The following is a 25660-nucleotide window of genomic DNA, read 5'->3' on the forward strand; positions in this document are numbered from 1 at the left end:
TATATTAGTTTGTCATTTACACTACGTGAAAATTTTCAAAATTCGACGGTCCAAAACCGTCGAATTATGGGACCATTCGACAGTCTCGACTGTCGAATTGGCCTATCGAATTTGGCCTTGTCGAAAAAATATTCGGCAGTTAAAAACCATAGAATTTAGGGATATAGCGACGGTCTCCGACCGTCGCTATAGAGGAAAAACCCGTCACAAATACATACTTATAGCGACAGCTGCTATTGGCCGTCACTATAGGGTATTTTATTGAAAAAATATTATATATATTTATATTAATCCTTTAGCTACGGTCGCCGACCGTCGCTATAGGGTATTCCTTTAAAAAAACCATATTAGGTCCCCAGCTAGAACTCGCTGGAGGTAATACATTTTCACGTTTCAAATCCCTGTATATTATACCTGTATAAAAACAATGATTTTCCATGAAATACTCATGTTTGTTTGATGACATAAATGGGTTAATATCAGCATGTTTTTAACAATCAACAAAATTGAAAATTGATTCTATCAATCACTAGTGTTTCATCATGAACTGTTCCACAAATTCATCATCTAACTTCATCTCCTTCTCATCATCATAGTTGTTGTTGATGTTATCAGCCAAAAGGAACTGTACCATAGTGAGGCTAGTGCTCGGCTTCCTAGCAATGAAATCTGCATAGGACAGTGCTTCACGAGATTCCGCTCCACCCATGAAAATAACAGCAACATGGTTCATTGAGGAGGCCAAGGAATGGGGCAGAACATTCATGTGTGGGTTTTGATCAACAAGGATTCCAACCGAACAAGGTGCATTGGCCAGGAGGCTAGAATTCACCATGTGAGATGCATTATATTGAGTATAGTCTCTCCGTCCTGGCTTGTGGAAGGGAACAATAATGAGTGATGCCTTTTTTTCTGGTGCAAGTTCACAAATATCACGATACATCGTGTTGAAAGGGGACACAGCTGTGAATGCCTGAATGCTACCATAGTGATTATGTGTTTGCTCATAGATCTTCGAGGCCTTTACCATGAAGTTGGAGCGGGCATACTGGAAGATCAAAGATGGCTGTCATGAGTTATAAACATGGCATTTGCACCATTGAGTTCAACAAGGTGGAGAGCATACATTGAGATTGGGCTATCTTTGTTTGAATGAGAGGCTTGAAGGAAGTTGATAAGTCCAGGGATACTCTCTTGTTCGTGAATGCAAGCAACTGCACATTCCTGCTCCTTTGTCAGTGCTCTTCACTGTTCTATCATCACAATATATGTTCACATTCATTAACTCCAAAACTGACTTCGGTGTTAGATCCTTCACAAGATGATGATGATGATGTATGAATCGATCATAGTAACCCATGGAGTCGATGGTACCTGATTCAAGGCTGGTGTGACCGATGCATGTTCTAACAGCCGTTCGATCTTTCTACAAGAGAAATTGCTCACACCAATGGACTTACATATCCCCATATCCAAACATTTCTCCATTCCAGCCCATGTTGACTCCATGTCCAACTCTTCGAAGTCTTCTTCATCAGGCACAACATATGAAGCCCATTCCTTCAATTTGGCTGGCCAGTGTACAAGGTACAATACATTCATATTAGTAAATCAGAAAAAAAGAAAAAAAAAAAAACAGGATCCAGAAGTTATAATACATTCATATTAATGTTGGAAACAATGAGACTAACATTTACTTGACAAAAAACTATCACACGTAAACAACTACTAATCATCGCTTGCCTAGCCAAATTAAAGACGTAGTGAATTGCCCTCTAAACAATTCCTCTTGTTCCTTGCAAATTAAATGATATATCATAATGGTAAATACAGGCTTATTTTGGGATAAATAAAGTACACAAAGAAAGTACACAAATCTCAAAGAGCGAAATCCCAAAAAAACCTCTACATGAGTATCTATTTTATTATTATATATGCATTTTAGATATTTCTTAAAGAAATTATATAACTACTAATTCATTAGTTTCAAAAGCAATGTATTAACCACCAAATGGAGTCTCTTGTTCTGTTTTATTGTTATATATACATGTATATTTCCTTTCCATTAGAGATACATATATACATATGTACAATGACTATAATTCTAAGCATAGAAATATGTATACAATAACTAAGAGGAAAAATTGTATGAAAATAATTTGGAAAGTCCGGTAGAGGTCCATTTCATTTAGTTCATAGAGATTTGAGGTCCATTTAATTGGTAAGCAAATTGTTTTGAAGTTAATCTTCGTATAGAATGTCCAAAAAACACATAATGGTTATATACATAGAGGATTCTATATACAGTACACCAGTTGTCATAATTTCTCAAACTTTGTTCAAGTGGTTAAGCCTAGATAGTTATGCTTCACCTCTCATTATGGTTTGTGAAAAATAGGGTTGGATTTTGGAGTGCAATGGCATCTAATGTAACATTTGAATCTTGTAATGTACTCTGTAAAAAGTTCATGGTTAAGAAAGAGGTAAACCTGTAATCACATATAGCTAACCTATTACATTTTCTTCTATTTAGATTTCTTTCTAGAACTAGTTATTAAATGGGTCTAGTTATAATTTACTATGTACACAGGGCTTGAATGTTAAAGACACGTGCATAAAGGCTCTTGTGGCTGGGCTCTGCTTCCATGCTTACCAGCAGGTGAGTTTTTTGTGTCGCTTTTGTATCTTATCCTAGAATGTCATTATGTTTACCATGATGTATTTTAGCTTACTAGCACTAGGCCATTGCTTGATAGCCAATACAACATTCTAAGAACATGGGGCCACAATGTTGAAGCTGCACTCGCATATTGCTCCCACCATTGAACTTTGGAATATGCGAGTGCTTTCTCTAATTTGATCATTATGTCTTTGAGTGCAGAGTCTGTTTCTTGTAAAATGCTTAATTTATTGGTTTGAATATGGCAGGTTTCGTATATGATATTACAGAGGGTTTCCCCTATTACACACTCTGTGGGCAACTAGTGTGAAGTGGGTGGTCGTCATTGTGACCTCTGTACTCTTCTTCAGAGCACCTGGGTCAGCTATACTTTTGCCATTCATTGTGATCTATGCCATAAGTTTTACACTAAGAACAGAAGATTAAGGCCTAGCATTGAAATATGATAACAAAGGACTCAAAACAGGTCAAGTGAGTCTTGGTTGGTGTGGGAAGGGAGCAAGTTATCAAGTGTTTTAGACTTTCAATGTTATAAATGAACAGTAAGGACCTTAAGCATATCTCAAACTCATAAAAACCAAATTCGGACTTTGTCTGAACCTATTTGGATCTCCTACAGGTGGGGGTTGGGTACATGACTCATCATCTCTATATGCACACCACCCAAACAATTCTAATCCTCTAATCCAAAGCCTCTTATGAACCAAAGCCTCTTATGAACATAGATCTATAATTAATTATCAACGTAAATAGTCTAAAAGGATAATTCACCTCAATTAGCTACAGTTTAAAATTCATACATATTGGACAATCCCAACTCTGAGGTTTGAACCCATGACCTCAAAGTTTTTTCACAATGTGTCAAACCAACTATAACTCACAATTCAAACATGCTCATATGCATACCTGAATCAATTGATGCCATTGCAAGCCTGTACTACTACAACACCAACAGCATCACCAAAGAGAATACAGGTTCCTTTAGCTGTTCAACAAACATATTGGGAAAGAGAATCAACATCAATTACTAAAACATTTTTAAACCCACCGCCTCTTATATGACAAGTAGCTGAGACTAGGCACAACACTAACCCACTACATACAACTGTAATGTCATAGGCCAAAGGACTTGTTTTACTACCCAGTGATCTCTGGATCTGAAGAGCACTGCCAAAAAGATCCTCTGGCGTAGATGTGCACATAAGGATTAGGTCCACTTTATCATGATCAACTTGAGCCATCTGAAGAGCCTTTATGCACTTGTCTTCAATATTCAAGATAGCAGACTATAGACATGAGGGAGTAAACTTGAAACCATCCACAAATAGAACTGCAGGGGCCAAGAAGACGAACGACATTATATTTTTATTGAGAAGAGATTTATATATGTCTGCCCTTGCCCTTGGTCTGCAACATTCATGGCTTGGGTTCTTATGACAGAGTATCAAATGCAGATAATACAAGGAAGAAATAATAAATATAAGTAACAGTTTATGAGATATACTTTGATTACTGGAATTGCAGAGTTCAAGATTGGAAGATCCATAAATAAGAAGCCACGTGAACATGGAAATATTTTCCACACTTCTATAAGAAAAAACCACTTCCACCAATATCTAAGACATACAATTCAAATAGTAAACACCTTGAACTAATTAAAACCCAGTGAGCTTTTGCCACATCAAAAGAATAATTTCTAAAAGTTGGTTGGTATGTTCCATCCTACATATGCTACTTTATAAGTTATTAAATAGAACAAAGGTAAAAGTCTGTGAGTGTTGATACCACAATGTGTCAAACCAACCAAGCTATGGGTCCCTTTCCATTTCATTTACTTGGCTACTTCAGCATGGTTTCTCTAATACTATTTTTAGTTTGAGGGAGTTACAAGTTTAAACACATTGAAACATGTATATGTACATACAGTAATGTTGCTGGTAGAGTACCTTTGAGGCTAGCTACCAAAAAAATGCAAACAGCCCGTGGACCATGATGAGAAAATGACATTATTTTTTAGGATACATCCTGAAATGTAAACAGCCAAAAATAAAAAACAAGTTAGTGACTTCATCAAAATCAACCCAAATTTCTGTTATTTAGATTTCCACTTGTTTGGGTCTAGATTTTGTCCTGCATCACCCCCGCCCCTCTTTTCTTCTCTTTAATAAAATTTTCCTTTACCTATCAAAAAAAAAAAAATCAAGGGGTGCACTAACTTTTTCCTAAGATCTTATTTTTGTGAATATCACAGGAAAATCAAAACAATAAAAACACTAAAAAGCAATAATAAGATATCCTGTACATGTTTATTAAGTAAAATCAGAAATTAAAATATAGTTAAAAATATCCCTATGTTTTACTTTTCAAAAGAAAATTCTAATATTAGTGTGATATTCTTGCAAGAAAATGACACCTAAACAACTTAAGTTTTGCCTTGTCTTGAAGACCTCATGATAATGCCGCAAACATATCGATTTCTCACTTATCCTCATCAGAATGGTACACTTAGCAATGCCAAAGGTAGTAAGAAACAAATAAAAAATAGAATAAACATCGGACCTGTTGTCTCTCAAGCAATTATCAACCGCGGAGGGTTGATTAAAGAGCTCTTCTGCCTGTACAAATTCAGCATTCCATATCACTGCAGGATCCTTTGGGATGCATGCTTGCACACTATAGACCTAAATTGAACAATTATCTTCAAATTCTTTTTTGATTTCTGCACACAAAGGATAAGAACTACACCTGAGTTAGTCTCACTTCAAGATGGCAATGTACTGATAATAAAGTTCCACTCATTCCTTTGTTAATGTCACAATAGCATCAACAAGCACATAAAAAGTTAAGCAGACGTCCCAAGAGCCATACCAGGAAGGACACACTTCAAGTTTTTTCAATTATTTGAGTTCTTGGACATGTAAAATGGATTAAAAGTTAGGAACCTGTTTCTATTTTGGAGTATTTTTAATTATTTTTGTTTGTAACGAGATAATCAGTGGTAATGGACCGACCCTATTTGATTTGTTGTGCTTTGTCCTATCTAATCTTATCCAACATGACTAATCCTCGGATTGGATGCACCATTCCACCTTGTCAAGTGAAGTCAATTAAGTAACCACCTTTTAAGTAAAGGACATAAAGATTCGAAGTCACGACCTCGAGAGCACACCAAATTAAGTTTACTAGCATTCATTGGGGAGGTACATCAGAAGGATAACTAGGGAAGTCCAAAATAAAACAAAGCAAGAGTATCATGAAAATTCTATTAATAATGCTTGAAACCATATTTCTACAAAGAAATGCTTAATAGTCATTAAAATTATAAGATGGATGCAAAAGTTACTCCTTTCTACACAAAAGAATTAGAATCAACACTAATAGAAGCATTGTGTTTCGTTTAGCCACATAATCTGACCTTCAAGCATAAGTTTGGAAACAAGTTGTATATGGTAGATTGAAGCGTTGTTCTTTAACCAACCAGACAAGGTATATATCACTTCCAACTCACTTCCATGTTGGTCAACAAACTCTTGAAGTAGCCTAAAAATGATGACAAAAGTCACACTATGAAAATAAACAGACTAACAAAGATGCAGAAATTTCAGACACCAAGCTCTCTACAAAACATAATTTAACTCAATAAGATTATTCAATTGAAATAGCTACCATTTTTCATTGAAAACTAGAAGGCAATATATCAACAGATTAACAACAAAGAAACAAAATCAGAAGAAATTAACAAATTAACAACAAAGAAACAAAATCAGAAAGCAATGTATCAACAGATTAACAACAAAGAAAAAAAATCAAAAGAAATTAAGCAATACCTCAGACGAAGAAGAGAGATCTAGAGTGATTTTTTTAGGGTTTGTGATCTTCAGTTCTTAGTGTTTCGACTTGAACTTTGATTTGAGCTCCGAGAGATCAAAAGTTCATCGACGAAGTGAAAAGAGCTAGGTGTTCTTCGATTTGAGGGACGTGAGCGATTGAAGACAAAGGCGTAGAGTGAGAGATCGTTCGGAAATTCTCGAAACAGGAGATTGAGGGATTTGTGAGTTTTCGATCAAAACAGGATATCGATACAGGGATCTGTGAGTTTTCGATCGAAACAGGAGATCGAATGTGAGTTTTCGATGTATAGGAGATCGAGTGTGAGTTTTTGATCGAAATAGGAGATCGAATGTGAATTTTGGTTCGGTGTTCTCCAATGGCTCTGTGAGTTTTCGATGGAACAAGAGATTGAATGTCAGTTTTCGTTCGGTATTCTTCGGTGTTCTCCAATGGCTCTGAGTTTTCAATGAACAACAGATCGAATGTGAGCTTCGGTGTTCTTCAATGAAAATTCTCAAATTTTTTATTTTGTTAAAAAGAGAAATAAATCTGATGGTTCGTTGGGCTTAGTCCGTCGAATTACTCATGAATTATTTTGTTGGGTTTAACTACAGGTTTTGGGCGGTCCAAATAAACGTGAGACTTGGACTGCCGAATTTAACGCTATATTAATGCCGAATTTTAATTTTTTTGAGGTAGTGTTAGACCTGTTAAAAAGTAGGTGCAATCGAAACAAGAGAATGAATCGAAAAATAAAATACAAGATGTAATCACACAAAGAGACACAGATTTTACGTGGTTCCCTCAAGATTAAGGTATGTCCACAGATCACACCGATTCTACTATGAAAAGAAAAAGGCGTGCATTACGTCACAATGGACAAATAGCGATCCTGATTTTGCGGCAAAAACAATCTTTCTAAGCAGTTGTTTTTGAACGACAGATGCCAATAGTCGTTACATAAAAAATGACCCAAATTTTAGAAAAGTTTAATGTCTATTTTAAACAGCAAATCATGCATGTCGCTTCGTTGGTGTCGTTTGGGGACCGACATCATTGTTTAGGGTTTTTTGTAAACCACTTTTGATGGTGTTAGAAGTTTCGGAATCATCGTAAAAAGAATCATCCCATTCCGGAACTTCTAACCCATACTTTGAAAAAATGTTTGGCTCTCTTTGGGGCCTCTGAAAGCCACTTTATACAAGAAACATATTTAATGAAAATGTTTTATGCTAAATTAATGACTAAACAAGTATCGTATCTTTCTAAGATAGAGTTTGTAAAATTAACAGAAGAAAAAGCTTCATTTTATGATCATGAAAGCTCTATATAATCATGAAATTAATAAATATTGATCAAAAGATAAATATAAAACACAAAAATATGTACATACCTAGTTCTGAAGCCGAAATCCGAATGTAGAGATCTTGCCCGCCCATGGTAAACTGTTTAATATCAACTAAATCCCCAAACCATAGGAGACAGCCACTGCCATCTTCTCTAGTATCAGAATTAGTATAAGCAGTACAAGAACAATTGCTCAAGCAGCGTACCTCATATTCCTTGACCCATGAGCCAGATGTATCAGGCAATTTCACAGATTCAAACTTCTTAAATGTATCTCCATTATTGTAGCAATCCAATGGTGTTCTCCTTATGCACCCACTTGTCGAATGGGAAGATTTGGGTGTAAATCCCTCTATACATTTGCACATGCTTACGTTATTAACGAAATTACAAATACCATTAGCACCACAGAAGCCATACTTGTCACAATCGTCTCCCTTCGTCGTGAAAAGGACTGGCTCCGTTTCTGGACCAAACCAAATAAGCCCTTCAATGGCGCCCGTCGTATTCAACCTTAGACTTGCAACAACAGAATTTTCACTGGATTGAACCATATGAACCATGTAATACACCTCTTCATTGTCGGAGAAGAAATTGATTTCATAAATTGAAGTGTTCCCAAACGTAGGAAGACCACTAAATCGAAGTCCATTCCATGACCCTGAACGATATTCAACAACAGATCCCTTATGCAAAATTACTTGTGGAAATCCTCGAGGATCTATGTTATAAGAGAAATCACCAGGGGAAGGGTCATCGGGGCTCTTCCAAGATGTCAAATTCCATAGCATACCAGTTTTTAAATTGAATCCCAACTTCATGTTCGGTAACAATGTATCGGAGGGATAATCAAAACTCTGCCAGATATAGCTGTCGGGATCTTGTTGTCCTTCATATTTCAACACAAGATTCCCAGAGTCCAAGAGTTGAGCAATTGGATTCTTGGCCAAGGAAATATTTGATTTTGAAGACGACCAAATAATGTGTTGGGTTCGATTGAAAAGTACAAGATTTCCATTGCCGTTGATCTTTAGTAATCCCGGTGAATTATTAAGTGGGTTGTTTCTGTTTGCAACCCAAACTACTGTTGGAACTGGGATACTTTTGTACCATATTCCCAAGTACCAGTTTTTGGAATTACCTGCAGGACTGAAAAAGCCTAATTCGAAGATTTGGTCCGAGGAAATTAAGGTCTGGTTGTCTTTAAGGAGTTGGGTGGGAATTAGAGTATCGGTTGCGGGTGTGATTTTTGGCAAGGTAAAGAGTAAGGTGATGCTCAAAAACAGAAACAGAAGATCATCCATTGACAGAATATACTCAATTCTTCACAGAATGTAATATTTGAATTTGTTCGGAGTCTGGAAGCTTGAAAGACTGGTTAAGAATAATATTGAGAAGGACAACATCAATGCCTACAGCTCTCGATCTTCCTAAAATCAATTTTCTAATAGAGGACAAGGTCATGGTTCATCATTGCCTCTTCTTCGAAGTCTTCACTGCCGTTGTTCACATATTTAAGAAGAGTAATGATTCCCTAACTCTCCCACATGGCATACTCAAAATACTCTTCTGACGTGTCATGTGCTAGAATCATATATCTTTTTGCCTCGGGATAGACAACTGCACATATTTATGAGAATGGGGATGTGCAGTTGTGTATCTTAAGACAAAAAGATCTATGATTTTAGCATATGCCTCGTCAGGAGAATATTTCGAGTATGCCATGTGGAGGATTCAGGTCATCAGGACTCATTTAAGAAACTCTCCAATCTTCTTAAGATTTGTTCTTTTTTGAATGTCATTTTGTAAAAGTATTGCAATTAGCATTCTCTAAATTATTTGCACATCTCGTACTTTGTCAAGTTCAGAGTAAACACATATGTAAACTACTATAACCATTATGTGTATGATATTGGGTTTCATCTATGATCCCAACCAATTAAGTAGTTAGTTATTCCAAATCATGATAAAACGACTCCCCCATATGCATACTCAATCGACTCCGCTGATGTGACATGTGTTAAAACCGTAGATCTGTACTCTTTGGAACACGCAACTGCACTTTTTTATGGGGATGTGCAATTGTTTATTACTCAATAATTATTCTACTGTTCCCGATGTTAAATAAACCAAACCAATTTTAATTCCTATTATGTAGTGGAATGTAATTGATTTCTGTTCCATTTAATTACCAAATTACGTTCACATTTATTATTCTCAATCATTTGGAGGGGTAATAATCCGACATCCCATGGTTCCAAAAATGATGCAATCATAGCCTATGAAATTGGCTTTTTTTTTTTTTTTTCCCTTCAGGGAAGCAGGAATTAGTTATTTTACTGAGTTACTGATTTCATTAATAAATAATAAAAAGGTTTAATGGATTTTATTGCAATCAGATTCAATTTTTAAAACATCAAGACTTATCAACTTTGCCAAGATTTTTAGAAGTAGGAGCCCGTCATCTTTGATAATTTGACCTTAAAGGAGTTAATGTGATGGGCAATTCACATTGAATGATCTGACTTGGTCATCTCCAAGACTGGATGAGATGACTAGTTATAAAGATGTGTAAAAGTGGCGACCAACGGTCTTGAGCGATGCTTAAACTGACTAGCTAGTTCTAAAGATATGTATTTTTCCCAAAAGGTTTAGGGTAACAAGGCTTTCAAATGTGTACAGAAAAATTTTACATGTATGGAGATCTTCATTTGAGTCACATGGATTGTTATGTTATACCAAATGATAATCGAACACCGGTTTGGTTAAATGAGATGATTCAAACAACTATTAGTATCTAGTTGGCTCGAAATTCAATTAAGCCAAGTTGATACAGTCACATACTTGCGCCCGCTTAGTGACTATTAAATTTATTGTGCCATACTAACTATTTTTTTATTCTTATTTAATTTAAATTTATATCTTTTTGAATTATACGTGACAATCCTCCAATTCTGTGCCTTACACGTTGGATGTTTCTTTATGAGTTTTTTCCCCCATAAATCTGGTGATCCCAACTTTTTAGTCCATACAAGTGTAAAAGATAATTTATTTGATAAAATAAAAAAAATTGTTCTCAAATAAAGGTTGTCTCCCATCGGTTAAATATTTTGAAATTTGTATGCCACCACGATTTGGGTTTAATAGCCTTTAAAATATAGGCTCATATTAACCTTATCATAGGCAATTATGCCTACATTTATTAATTTGTAGTTCCACTTTATTCAGTTATCATAGGCATTAAATCCCTTTATTATTAAATATTTTAATTTTTTTCTAGAGACTTCATTCTATGTGGAAGTGTGCTGTCATTATCAGTAATGGCGATCACTCAAGCAACGTCGAGTGGTGGGTATCTCAAGTCAATGCTGCCGAGCATGACTTTTACTGATATTGATAAGTACCATCTTCATTTATATTTCTAAGAAATGTATGTACGGTTGTGGGGCAAAAGATATTTTTTAATTGTCAGCACTCACATAAGCATAGTTGAACTTTTTTTTACCAGACTTAGAAAAAAAGCTACATTTATTAGGGCAATTACAGGTTTGGATATGGTCTGATTTTTGATAATATCTTGTCTAATGATCTTCTTGCGAGTCTACTTTTTCATTCAATCCTTTGTACTAAGAAATTGGTGTCAGGACGCGGTTTCTCTTTTTTTTAAGAATACTTTTGAATAGTAGATTGAACTATAACAATTCTTGACAATGGCAATGTTGAAATTCTGCAGAGTTAAATCACTATGATATCTAAACCCTACATGTGTCTAAGAAATTAGATTACTAGGAGAGTATAACTAAATGATTTTTATTTCCATGTGGTACTTGGGATTCCCAACTCATCTAAGGGGCAGAGCTAGCATTAATTGACGAGGTTGCATAGGAAGATTTGTGGTGTTAAAATCTAATGGTTCAAATCAGGGGTGAAGCTAGCATTTTCTATCAGCGAGGCTAAGTTCTAACAATGATTGCTCAATAATCTTAATTCCTTTTTATACTAATGTTGGGATTGTTACTATAAGCGAATGGTTGAAGAATAATCTCTCTAATTTTGTTCTTATGTTTCATTTTTCATTTAAAATGACAAAAGTAGAAAAAAAAAACTTATTTTCTTTGGATTTCAGACAGAATGAGAAATAAAATACCCTCAAGGGATGCATGGATATTCTATTATCAATTTAAGTATATTTTTCAATTGAAAATACCCCAAGATAGGTATTCTTTTTGTAAATTAAAAGTACGTTCAATACAAGTGGACCAATAGGAATGTGAGTTCTTTCAATCTCAATAATGACTGTCTTCAAAATAGTATTCTTCTAATATTCACCAAATACTTTGCAAAGCAAGTTTGAGGTCATGGGTTCAAATCTAGTTTACTCATTTAAAACCAACAAGTGTCGGACGTAGTGGCCATGGACTCCCTTTGAAAAGGGAGAGATATTGAATTCTAACCCCCTAATTGGCCACCCACAAGATCCTATCTTGCCTAGTATGTGTGGTTTGTGGGGTTTTGCATGTCCTCGAGAGATTTGAGCGAGATATGGTGCTTTATGAAGCCAGTTGCATTGGCCTTGCTAATCAAGCCTACAAGTTTGGACACCCCCATGATAAATAATAATAATATTATTGCAATAAGGGACCAACTTGTTGCACACCACTAGTAGCTAGTTGCACACCAATCTTTAAAAATAACCTTTTTTTATAACCTCAATTTTTACCTATTAATTGCACTGCATTATCGGTAACGTTAAGATTTAGGGTTATTAACCTTCTTTTGATTTCGTCTTCTTTGCTCATGTAAATTTTGAACATACTTGTTATACGACCAAATACTCATTTTTATTTTATAAAAAATATTGAACCAACAATAATTTATGTGAATATGATTGAAGAAGAAGAATACAAAACAAAAGAGTGCAATATCTTTATTTAATTTTGAGTGCAATCATCCTAATGGAGTGCAAAGGAAAAAATTTAAGTGATGGAGTGCACTTAGTAGTAGGTGGTATGCATTTAGTCGATCTGGACCCCTAATAATAATATAACCAAAATGGGGGGCATTATTTCAAAACTGGTCTGTTTATTACTCAATGGTATATAAAAAGAATTGGTTTTGATAAACATGAAAGGTAAAAATGAGAAAAAAGAAGGTAGAAAAAAAGAGAAAAGGATATTTTTGGCATAAAAAGTGTCGAAAGTATGGTCATTTTACATTTTTACCATTTTGTTAAAAAAAAAATATTATTTCCAAAAATGGTAAATTATCACATATGAAATTAATTTGAATAGTACTACGTTGGGAAATTTTCAATTTTCATGCTCCGTTCAAAACTATATTTGTAGGTTGTTCACCAAAATTCTTTATACTGAGAGATAATTGGGATGGGATTTCTACTCATTTTAGTTATGTTGTACTATATTTCTTGGGTAAGTGAAATATATATTATTTGATTTAAGTTTTTTATTTTCCTGTTCTCAACCTTATATTAACCCACAACTCCCTACAGGCAATTTCGTTCTAGTTGTGTTGGTAAGATGCTAACCTAAATTCGTTATAAGGTATTTATAGTGAATTTAGTGTGGTTCCGTGGGTTTTCCCTGATTTAGGTTTTTTTTTCTTATTCTTTTTCGGAACAAGCATATTTCCTGCTTCACCTATGGAATGGGTACTCTATCCTGTATACAAGATCTTACAAGAGTACATATATGAACTGAAATCTATAATATAGTTTGTAAGTTTTGTAACAATAGATGGGTACCGAAACAATCTTCTATCGGCCCTCTGGCAATGAAAGAGTTACCACATTTGAGCTTAACTTTTTCGAAGTTGATGATGAATCTGCCTCAATGAGACTCCTTTCATTGTAAAAACCAGGTTGTTTTGGTTGGGGCATGATTGCAGTCTTGCTACCTAACATTAAAACAACAGATGACATACTAGGCCTGTCTTCTGGGCGCTGTTGCACACATAAAAGACCCACGTGGATGCATCTCAACATTTGAGACTCGGGTAACCCGTCCTCCATCAATGTATCCGCTAATTCCAAGGCCTTACCTTCATTCCATAGTTTCCATGCCTAGAAAAAAAATTTCAAATTCACTTGTTACTCATAAAAATATAGGAAAGAATTGAATGTATATCCTAGATAATTAAAGATTCAAATTCACATTCATTTCTACACTTACATGTCCAAGAAGGTTGAGATCATGGTCAAGATGATCAAAACCTCTGTTTTTCTTGCCACTAATTATCTCCAACACCAAAACACCAAAGCTAAAGACATCGGATTTCATTGAAAATAACCCATCTATTGCATACTCCGGTGACATATAACCACTGCATCACATCAACAAAAGAAAGTAGTTACAAATGATGAAATCAGATGCATAGAGAAATTTTCATGATACTTACTATGTCCCAACCACCCTTTTTGTTCTTTCTTCGGTCTGATTTCCTCCAAAAGTTCTTGCCAGGCCGAAATCTGAAATTTTGGGGTTCATCTCACTGTCTAGTAGAACATTGCTTGCCTTGAGATCCCTATGGACAATTCTCAGTCTTGAATCTCTATGAAGATAAAGAAGTCCTTGAGCTATTCCTACTACAATGTCGAAGCGTTTTTGCCAACTCAATAAAGCATATTTTGCTTGATCTGAACCAGTTTTACAAAAAGTTAAGCTTTCCTCTTCAAACTCTACCAAATAAACTAAAAATTAAGTCTAATACGTAGAGTATTAAGAGAAGGTCAAACCAAATATAGAGAAGTCTAAACTTTTGTTTGGCATGTACTCGTAGATTAACATCTTTTCTTCTCTTTCAATGCAACACCCCAGAAGCCTAACTAGATTCCGATGTTGAAGTTTCGCAATCAAAATAACCTCATTCTTAAACTCGTTGAGGCCTTGACCAGAATCCTTTGAAAGCCTCTTCACTGCTATTTCTTGTCCTGTTAGTAGCTCACCCTAGAAATTATCATAGGCGAACATGATTATCATAAATGAATAAGAATATGAGACTAATCGTCTTGTTTAGGTTTTAGTATAATTTGATATTTTATATATACTATGGGAGTTACCTTGTAAACAGGACCAAAACCACCCTCTCCAAGCTTATTTTCACAAGAGAAGTTATTAGTGGCAGTTGCAATCGTAGCGAAATCAAAAAGAGGTAAGTCCAGCTCCCCCCTTGAATTTTCACCAGTGTAATCTGTTAGATATTAAGATGCATTATATCATTGCCAATGTATCTCATTACAAAATGAATGTTGTGACGAAAAATAGCATATATGGTAATATCAATTAGGATTTTGTATAACAAGGTCCATAAATAACATCTACTTGATCAACAAAGACAAGAACGGAACCTACCTGTTTGTGTTGTCCTGGTCTTCCAAATGATACAACAGATGATCAAACCCAATACAAGTATCCCCGCAACTACTGATACAGATATAATCACAACCACTCGATTCGTCTTCTTTTTGGAACCAGCATTTATTTCCCTGCCCAACTCTGTAATAAATTTCAAAAAGATAGTTGTTTTCACCACTGGATTTCAATTTTAAATTGGGGAGTTCAAGAGTTGTCCATTTTCCAAGTCTTAATCTGTCCCTATAAGATGTTTTTTATGATTTTTTTAGCAATGCTAGAGTGACTGTGTTGGACACTGAGCTGACATGGAGGTGCATGTGCTCAGAACCATAGATACTTTACACTTGTATCTGGAGGAAAATCATCTATGGTTCTGAACGCACCACTATGTTAACTCAGTGTTGAATGCAGTGTCGTAAGATGTCACTTTAGTATTTTTCATTTAAAAAAAAAGAAAAAAATTAGTCTAGATTCTAGACCTTCAATTGTAGAGGAGATGAGCTAAGGCACCTTTGAGATTTACATGTGGAATCCCTTCGATACGTTTCGGTGTACTGTCACAAGAGTGTCTTTCACGTGTAGGGACACAACATTTAGTGGCTATCACCTTGAAGCAAAATATCATGATTGTAGCATGGTTTAAATTTTCACTGATGCTGAGGTGGTACAAGGTATTTACTGCCATTCTCACAATTCTGACGTTGGATGTGCATATAACCATAGATGTGTTTCCTCGTTATACGAGTAAAAACCATCTACGTTTATGTGCACATCTCCACGTCAAAATTGTGAGAATCACAGTAAACCATGTGTCACCCCAGCATGACTCTTAAATTTTACATCATTTTGAAGTATTTAGGCAGAATATTTTGATTTTAATTTTTAATTATTATTTATCTGGTAGAATTATTTCAAAATTTTGAATGTTTCGATTTAATATATCAAATAAAAAATAAAAAAATTGTGTCGATTTGTTTTTGGATGTTCTGTGAAGAAACAATAATTTTTTTTTTTCTTTCTGAAATTTGAATATATATTTTCGAGAAATATATCTAATGAAATATTTTGATAATAAATTAAGACTAAACAAATATTGTATCTTGTAAGATTCATTTGTAAAATTAAGAGAAGAAAAGCCTTCATTTTATGATAATGAGAGCCCTAGATAATCATGAAATAAATAATTGATCAAAAGAAAAACATAGAACAGAATCGTATGTACATACCTGATTTTGAAGCTACAATCCGAATGTAGAGATCTTGCCCGCCCGAGGGGTACTGTTTAAGATCAACCAAATCCCCAAACCATAGGACACAGCCACTGCCTGCTCCTCTAGTATCAGAATTAGCATAAGCAGTACAAGAACAATTGCTCAAGCACTTCACCTCACATTCCTCAAGGTTCATGCTCTTGTTCACCCATGAGGCTGATGTATCAGGCAACTTCATAGTTTCGAACTTCTTAAAACTTTGTCCATTATTGTCACAGTCCAATGGCGTTTCCCTTATGCACCCACTTGACCACTGTGGAGATTTGGGTGTAAACCCCTCTATACAGTGGCAAATACTTTCGTTATTAATTAAGTTACAAATACCATAAGCACCACAGAAGCCATACTTCTCACATTTGTCTGACTCCGCCGTGTAAAGGATCTTCCATTCACGGTTTCGATGATACCAAATAAAGCGTTCAATGGTTCCAATCGCATCCAACACAAGTCTTGAAATAATAGAATTGTCGTTGGAGTGAAAATGATAATACACCTCTTCGTTGTTGGAGATAAAAATGGGTTCAAAAACTGGATTGTTCCCAAGTGTAGGAGCCCCAGTGAATGTATGCCCGATCCATGCCCCTGTACGATACTCAACAACAGATCCCTTATGCAAAAGTAGTTGTGGAAATCCATGAGGATCTATGCTAAAACAGAAATCGCCAGGAGAAGGGTCATCCGGGCTCTTCCAAGCCGTCAAATTCCATACCATACCAGTTTTTAAGTTGAATCCCAACTTCATGTCCGGTAACAATGTATCGGATGGATAATCAAAACTCTGCCAGATATAGCTATTGGGATCATTTTGGCCTTCATATTTCAACACGAGATTCCCCGAGTCCAAGAGTTGAGCAATTGTATTCTTCGCCAATGAATTATTTGATTTCGAAGTCGACCAAATAACACTTTTGGTTCGATTGACAAGTATGAGATTTCCATTGTCATCGATCTTTAATACTCCGGATGTATCAGTAAGTAGGTTGTTTCTATTTGCTACCCAAACTACTGTTTGACGTGGGATATTCTTGTACCATATTCCCAAATACCGATTTTTTGAATTACCAGGACTGAAAAAGCCTAACTCGAAGAGTTGGCCAGAGGAAACTAAGGTCTGGTTGTCTTTAAGGAGTTGGGTTCGAATTAGAGTATCGGTTGAAGTTGAGATTTTTGACAGGGAAAAGAGTATGGTGCAGCTGAAAACAAGTAACAGAAGACGCTCCATTGAGGGAGAATTTCTCAATAGTTAGCACAATGAAACTTTTGTGTTTGTTCAGATTGGAAACTTGAAAGACTGGTTGATTTAAAGTAATGAGAAGCATTTATGCCTACAGCTCTGAGTCTTCCCATAATCAATTTTCTTGTCCCGTCTTGTGTCGATCAGTCCCATTGAAATGAGGTAATGGCTCACGGATGAATCAATTGCGCCTGTAGCACCCTAAATTTCTATCGAATCAAGGGGTAGAACAAGGTCAACGTGTCATCTCAGTCAAAGCCCAGTCAAAAGCCCATTTGGGTCCGAGACAGTGTATCAGACCAAACAAAATTCTGCTATGGGCTTTGGTCCCTACATGTCACTTGCCCTTTAAAGTATGAGATTGTTACTATATGAGACACATGGCTTTCTTTAATTTGATTTTAAGCAACCAATTAAAATATCTTAAGAGTGATTTTACCATCATAACCCTCATGTTTTTTTAATCCTAAAACTCTCAAGCACATGGGTTATGAAATTGACCCTTTTAACCCCACTTACATTAACTTTCTACTCACACTCCCGAATTTATTTTAGTAAAAATAAAAAGATTATTTGGCTCATAAATAATTGGACTTTGTGCCCTCTGGAGAGGGCTAGATGATTCTTAGTGATAGATTCCCACCTTAATTTTAGTTTGTGGTGCACATGAGGTGAGATTAAGATGGTAATTTACAATTAAGACCTTTATGGAAGGTAAAAGAAGTTCACACTCATGGTATTTTTCAAAATGAACCTCTTTTGAGAATTTTTGTATTACTCTACACTATCGCTGTGTTTGGATTGAGGGAAGGGGAGGGAAGAGAAACTCATTAGGGGAAGAGAAGGGAAGGGAAGTTTCTCTTCACCCTGTTTGGATTGAAAGAGAAGAGAAGAGAAAAAATCATGTTTCTCCTATTTGGTTAAAATTCATAAGAGAACAGAAGAGAAGAGAAATTATTATTGTCAAATGACTATTATACCCTTCATAATCTAAAAAATAAAATTCTTCTTGTATAATGATACAAAATATAAACAACCAAACATTCAAGATCAATTTGAGGGGTACCTTTCGTTTGAATGCATATAAATAAGAGTTTCTATTGCCACACCCACTTTTACTAAGAACATCCTAAGCAAAAGTTTGTGTGACAATAAAATCTCTCTAATATAAGGATTTTGTTAATCAAACACACCCTAAATAATTTTTCTTAAAATAGAATAACTCCTTCCATGTATTTTTTATTTATTTTTGGATTACGACCTCCTTCCATGCATTTCTAGCCACTAGAACAAAATTAATTGATTTGAGGTTAGGATTAAATGCTTTAAGGACACGTAAAATTTTTCATGTATGACCCATGATTTGGACAGTTTAATGTTATGAAAAACACTTTCCTTACTTAGTTTAATAAGATTTTAAGCTTTCCTAAGGGTTGTTTTCACTATGTGCAAAAGGCCCATATTTGACAGTCTTAGCCCGTCAAATTTTGATAAATTTGACGGACCATCCCGTCAAATATGCCCATCAAATATTTTCTTGTAGAATTTTTTTTGACGGCCCTGGAATATCAAATTATTAGAGAATGAGCTTAAAAAAAAAAAATAAAAAAAATCCATAGAGTATGACCATCGAATTTGGAGGTTTAACAAACAATAGTACGGTCCTCTAATTCACCAATTACAATAAATGAAATAATAATAAAAAAAATCAAAAAAATAAAGAACAAAAGAAAAATAATAAAACAAACTCCAAATTAAACTAAACAACTCAAAATTCATATTATATATTGAAATTCCATACAGAAATATATATATATTATATATTGATAAGGCAAAATTTGACTGTACACTAGGTTTACAACTCTTATGTCACTAGGGAAAGCTAGGAAGGATACCATCTAAGGGGGATGTTATACGCATCAACAACTTCTCACATACTTGTCGTAATTCCGACGAGTGACTCATTGAGGAAATACTCGACAGTACTGATTTTGCTTCCAGCAGCTCAACCGATATACTCTCCACGACCACATCTTCACTTGCCATGAGGGATGCCATTAGTTTCACAGCTGCCATCTTTTCTTGCATGAAAAAATAGTTTACCGATGGTAAAACACCTGAGAAATAAGAGATCTCGATGTTGTGATGAGTATGACTCATCTTGGGTAGGTAAGATTTTTTGAACTGTGAGTATGTGTGTGCCATTCACATATACAAGGTAGGTCCAATATATAAATAAGAAAGAAACTTATGTTCTGTCGTAGATTGTAAGTCAAAGAAAACGTAAAAAGAAATGGATTCCAATACCTTTTCTACTCCTTTTTGAACAACTTTTACGGAAAGTTTGATTAGATCGAGTAAGGAAGAATTGCAGATTTGAGATGATACATTGTTGAGAATAAAACTTGTATGAATGCAGCCCTTACCTCTGAGTCGGTCATCATCTAGCATCATTTAATACAAACACAAAATGTGACAATAAAATGAGCAATAGGAAACTATGGGTTTTAACATTTAGAAAGACTTTCTAGTGATGATGAAGACCCCTAATAACCAACAAACCTCAAAGACAAAAATTTCCATAACAATTAAAATAAATGCACAACAGAATTCAAAACTTCAAATGCACACAAGCCAAATCTGTAATCCAGGAAAATAAATAATTGTTTACACTTCATAAGAAACATCTACCTTCTTTTTATATACGTAAAAGGAACAATGAAACAATATGGCAACTGAGCAATGTATGCATCAAATGGAACTAAACCATCAAAAAAAGAAATGAATCATTATAGATTAATAATAACTCTCCATGAATATAGTGAGTGGCTATAGGCAATCTGGAGTAGGCCCGATCATTTGACAAGAAGGCAAGAACAATGCACAAGTAAAAATACAGCACCCTTGTATTATCCAAATTAACCTGAAATGGTTGAGTTTCATATGAGCTGTTAAAAGGTATGTTTATTCTACACATTTCTTAAATTTCCTTTTCCTTTCTTTTTAACAATAACTTAGGAATTCCCTTGTCAGCATAAAACGTCTGCCGAATCCTTCTATCCTCCCTGATCCATTGTTTCAAATGGAGGAGTAGGTTCAGTCTCACCAACCCCAAAATGGTGGTGAGAAGGATAGGAGGAGAAGGATTATAGAAAAAATTATGCACTGTCAACTCATTCAACTTACTAGAAGCGGAATTCCTTCATTTCCACAGGCATAGGTTCCGACAAATTCATATGTGCATTGCTTTTGACAGATTCAACATAAATGTTATAAATGAACAAAGGACCTTACGCATATCTCAAACTCATAAAAACCAAGTCTAGGTTTTGTTTGAACCTATTTGGACCCCTTACAGGTGGGGTTGTCAGTAGGTGTGTCCCATTGATGAGTTGTTCAATCAGTTGGATGGCCTCTGGATCAGTGACTGTTTCAACAACTTGAGGTAGGGTCGGGCCCACCGTGACGTAAGCTACCGCCCCAACCCAAATTTCCTCAAAATAACTAAGAACAAAAAGACTTACTGCAATGTATCAACAACATGGCCACGGTCCATCAAGAACTCCCATAACTACAGCACAGAAAAATGAGAAAATCAAGTTACCGATGCATTCAACTAATTCTTTTAAGTGGTGGGTCCGCCAAGGATGCTAATAGTATAACATAGCTCTGTCAGTGGCAATAGTTATTACCTTGGAGTTCTCCTCTGCTTCTTCTTGTAGTCTTTTTGACTCTTGGACCACCTTGTCCATTTCGAGTTCTACCTCCGTAAGAGACTTCTTTGCATGTTCTTCCTTCTCTAGCTTCTCTTGCTCAGCTGCTTTCATCACTTTTTCTGCAGCAGCTAATCGAGCTTCGAGTGATAGACGCATCTGTGAAAAAAAAAGTGCAACAATTAAGAAAGGATAGGGACCTCTAATTAAAGTGGCATCCAAGTGGAAATTTCCAGAACTCAGGTAACCAGGCCAAGAGTAGTTTATGGAGTAGGAAAGCATTCGGTTTCCACTGAAGTTCTGTGAATTCAACACTAGGAATGACTTTTGGATCCACAAATCCAAGAAACAACATAGACTTTAACCAGAATTCAGTGACCCACCACATGAGAAACTGTGGCAATGAAATTATCATCCTAGTTGGAGGGTTTACCCATAGCCATTTCCCCAAAACACCACCGAGGGCAGTGTTGTTAAAATCATATGATTTACGATTTGAATCCTACATTTAAAATTAAATCTTAATCCAGCCAATGTGAATGTCATGTATGAATCCCTTCAAATCAAAACTGATGATTATATTGTGAATTTCATAACTTGAGTATGTGATTCATGATCAAATCTTACGAATTGAATAAAAAAGCACATTTTTTAGGAGAAAATCATGACTCCTACTTGTGTAATTTTAGTTCAAAGTCGTAAAATAAAATTAGTGGAGTATGAGTGTTTTTAATGACTAACTAAAATGATTGGCAAGAAATATATTCCTAGACCGCAGTTCTAAGTAACCAGATAATAAAGCATACATATAGTGAAAAGAAAGGAATTAAAAATTTATGGTAAGTGATACCAATAATTAATGGCAACCAGTAAGATGATGAACTGAATGACAAAGTGTTGGACCTGATCAAGAATATTGAGAGATATATCCCTTTCATCCAACAAATTCAGCAAATGAGATTGAAGTTCCTGTGCTTCAGTTGCTAGAATGGCCCTCTATCCATACACTTCTCCTACAAGCTGTAAAAGACAAGTGATAGACACAGCTATTCTTCTTATTACCCGATGACAGCAAGTTTTTCTTTTCATTATGTAAGAACATAATCTACACTTTTAAAATAAGTTCAAAGAGCTAATAAATTCCATGGCTTTTACTTCACTAAAATTGCAATAGATTTTTAGTTTAACTTTATATTGGTCAACACCCGAATTGTTAGCTAAAGCAAATTTAGTTACTAAATAAAGCTAGACTTATATAGCTTAGAGATGTAAATGGGATGCTTAGCTTAGAGATGTAAATGGAACAGTGGACCTAATGGGCCACCCAAACCTAACCATTAGATGATTTGGAATTTAAGTAGATAATTAGATGATTTAGAAATCTTTGATTTTTCTTTGTTTTTTATTTCAATTTATTGAGTTTGTGCAATAAGATTTCCAAATCGAACCACATAGACATAGCCCATACCTGACTAATAATTAAATGGGATGGGTATAGATCTCCTTAGTTTAGGTCCATCCCATCTAATATGGGGTCTAAAGGTTGTACTTCAAACCTGATCAACTATGACAATTAATAGTTGGTTCTGGTTGTGCTTTAACTCACCCAAACAGGGACCAGTTATAGTCCTAAGCTTACTAAAGAGTATGACCAAGAGAGTTTGTTTTGTTTTAATTGATTAGGTCATCATCACCATCAAAGCCTTATCCCAAGGATTTGGGGTTGGATGAACAAATCCTGATCCTCCATTCCACTCTATCCAGAGACACATTATGTTAATGAAAGTGTGTTCATATCTGCCTTCACCATCTCCATACACGTTCTTTTGTGTCTTCCTATTTCTCTTTCTAAACCTTCAACTTGAATATTTCTTCTAACTATGGCTGTAATCAACCTTCATTGAACAAAATGCCCAAACCATCTCGGAAAACTTTCTCTCAGTTTATCACCTATTGGAGCTACTCCTATATTTTATCGATGCTTTCGTTCTTATCTTATCTTTCCTAGTCTTTTCACACATCCATCTCAATGCCCCCATTACTACAATGCTTAATCTATTAGCATGAACTTCCGACAATTAGCTCCATAAAGCTAGCTGATCTTACTGTCTTCTAATAAAAGTTTTCTTTTAGTTTGGTTGGTATTTGTCTATCACATGGCACTCCAGAACATAACTTTAAACTTTTATAATGTATGGTTTTGAAGAGTTAAGAATACTACTTATTTATTTGTTTTGATACATGGGTATCCAGACTTAGTCCGATTATTCCCATGGACACGTGAGTCACCCCTTCCAACACATGACAAGTTTACTGGCCTCTTAAAGCACCAGGGGGATGGTCAACAAGGGGTTTTAAACTCAGAATACTAGTTATTTATGAATTTCCATTAATATTCGGCTCTTTTATTTCAACTACACATCCAAACACACAATCTCTCATCATTACTAATCTATTGAATGAATGTCTTACTAATGAATACATACCAAAAATCTATAAAAATAGGCAGTTGTGATTCAATATGTCAATTAATGTATTACATGACTGAGAAACTATGAGCAAGGTACCCAAAAAAAAACACGGATATAAGCACCAAAAGATGATCAAAATAACATCAACTCATGGAAGTCAAATGCTTGCAACAAAACTATAGTAACTTCTCAACAAAAAAAAAAATATAGGCATTACCTCCTCTAGTCGATAGATGTTCAGCATTGTGATTATCACTGGGAGAAGGGGTGTTGAACGGATTGTAGATTGAGGGTTGTTTAACATCCCAATCATCCATGAGATTATAAGGTGCCTCCAGTGGACAAGGAATAGAGGGGAAAACCTCAGAAATAATAAATTCTGCAGCTGCATCAGCATCTTTGGAATGCTCAATAGCAGCAGCTTTGAGTACGTGAATGTCAACCTGTACCAAAAGAACAACACCGCTTGTGTTGAAATAGTCAACAGATATATTTTTATATGGGTAGTGTTCGACAACCACAACTTAGGGAACCAAAGTTTTGTCCTATATGGCTAAAAGTTTCGGAATGGGCTGTTTTTTTTGTGAGGATGATCTCTATGGCGAGGAGATCATCCTAAAAAAATAAATCAGCCCATTTCAAAACTTCTAGCACCCATCAAAAGTGGTTTACAAATTAATGCTGGAAATTGACGATCCACAATTCTTCAACCTGTAAACTGAGGTTAGAAGTTTCAAAATGGGCTGATTTTTTTTTTCTGAGGATGATCTCCTCACCATAGAGATCATCTCACCAAAAATCAGCTCATTCCGAAACTTCTAGCCCACCATATAAGACAAACACTTTGGCTATCTTATTGGCTCTTGAACCCAACCCTATATATAATGATAATGATTAAGTCAATAACCATACAATAAACCATATTTCCACCATTGTGATCAAGTTGCTGAAAAAGACTATTAATACTACCAAGGGCCACACCTCTTTGCCATCTTCAATTGGTTTTACATGTTTAGATCAGTCATCAGTGTACTTATCATATCCTTAGCAAACGAAACCCAATGACTTGTTAACTCACAAATGTGGGGGTTACTTAGAACTCTCTAATTATCAAGGAGGATACACACATCGTCTAATCTATCCTTGTTGGACTACTTTTGTATCCATTTGGATTATACCATCCTTAGAAAGGAAAAAATAAAAGATAGAATCAATATTCAATAGGACAAAAAAACACGGTTCTAACTTCTACACAAGCAATTATTCCGAGCATGTAAAAGGAACTCATTACATGACTCAAATCATATTCACACTGGTGCACTTAAATAGTGTCACATTGCCACATATAAGCAGAAAAATGTGTTTATGTGCAAGAACAAAAAAAATGCAAGAAAGGGTACCCTTGGTGCAAGTGAAGGAACAACTGAAACCAAATATCACATTGTATAAGTATAACATGACAGAATGATTTCGTAGGCAAAGAATTCATTATTAAGAAGGATTTTCAACGCAGTTTCTTCATCAAATAACTAATAAAAAGAAATTGCAGTATTATATATAAGATAATTCTTCAATATAATGTGTGGGGACCTTTCCATACTTTCACAGACTCTAAAATAAAATTCAAAGAGCAAAAGTTCATGCAATCAAATAACAAAATTCAACTGATTAGCTTTAAAAACGAAAAGAAAAATAACCTCACAATAAAAATCTCTAATTTCTCATACCTGTGGAAATACCTCC

At 35.2% G+C, this 25660-nt stretch overlaps 1 protein-coding gene, 1 long non-coding RNA gene and 1 pseudogene across 2 annotated transcripts; all 3 read right to left on the reverse strand.

Annotated features, from left to right (window-relative positions):
* Positions 1–4481: 4481 nt before the first annotated feature.
* Positions 4482–6863, reverse strand: LOC147387363 (uncharacterized). The gene is made up of 3 exons (XR_015171329.1): positions 6508–6863; positions 5240–5399; positions 4482–4705 (listed from the first exon to the last, which is right to left on the reverse strand). It is a non-coding gene; the product is annotated as an uncharacterized LOC147387363 (long non-coding RNA).
* Positions 6864–7633: 770 nt separating this feature from the next.
* On the reverse strand, positions 7634–9162 carry LOC147387364 (G-type lectin S-receptor-like serine/threonine-protein kinase At4g27290 pseudogene; annotated as a pseudogene).
* Positions 9163–13516: 4354 nt separating this feature from the next.
* Positions 13517–17908, reverse strand: LOC147387365 (G-type lectin S-receptor-like serine/threonine-protein kinase At4g27290). The gene is made up of 7 exons (XM_086421081.1): positions 16455–17908; positions 15226–15369; positions 14934–15064; positions 14610–14820; positions 14273–14510; positions 14047–14197; positions 13517–13937 (listed from the first exon to the last, which is right to left on the reverse strand). Exons 1-7 carry the CDS (start codon positions 17719–17721, stop codon positions 13632–13634), a joined length of 2448 nt encoding a protein of 815 aa, XP_086277207.1. The 5' UTR covers positions 17722–17908; the 3' UTR covers positions 13517–13631.
* Between the last annotated feature and the right edge of the window lie 7752 nt (positions 17909–25660).

This window comes from Akebia trifoliata, chromosome 13 (assembly GCF_017979445.1).
Source record: "Akebia trifoliata isolate Shusen 1 chromosome 13, ASM1797944v1, whole genome shotgun sequence".
Classification (NCBI taxonomy): Eukaryota; Viridiplantae; Streptophyta; class Magnoliopsida; order Ranunculales; family Lardizabalaceae; genus Akebia; species Akebia trifoliata.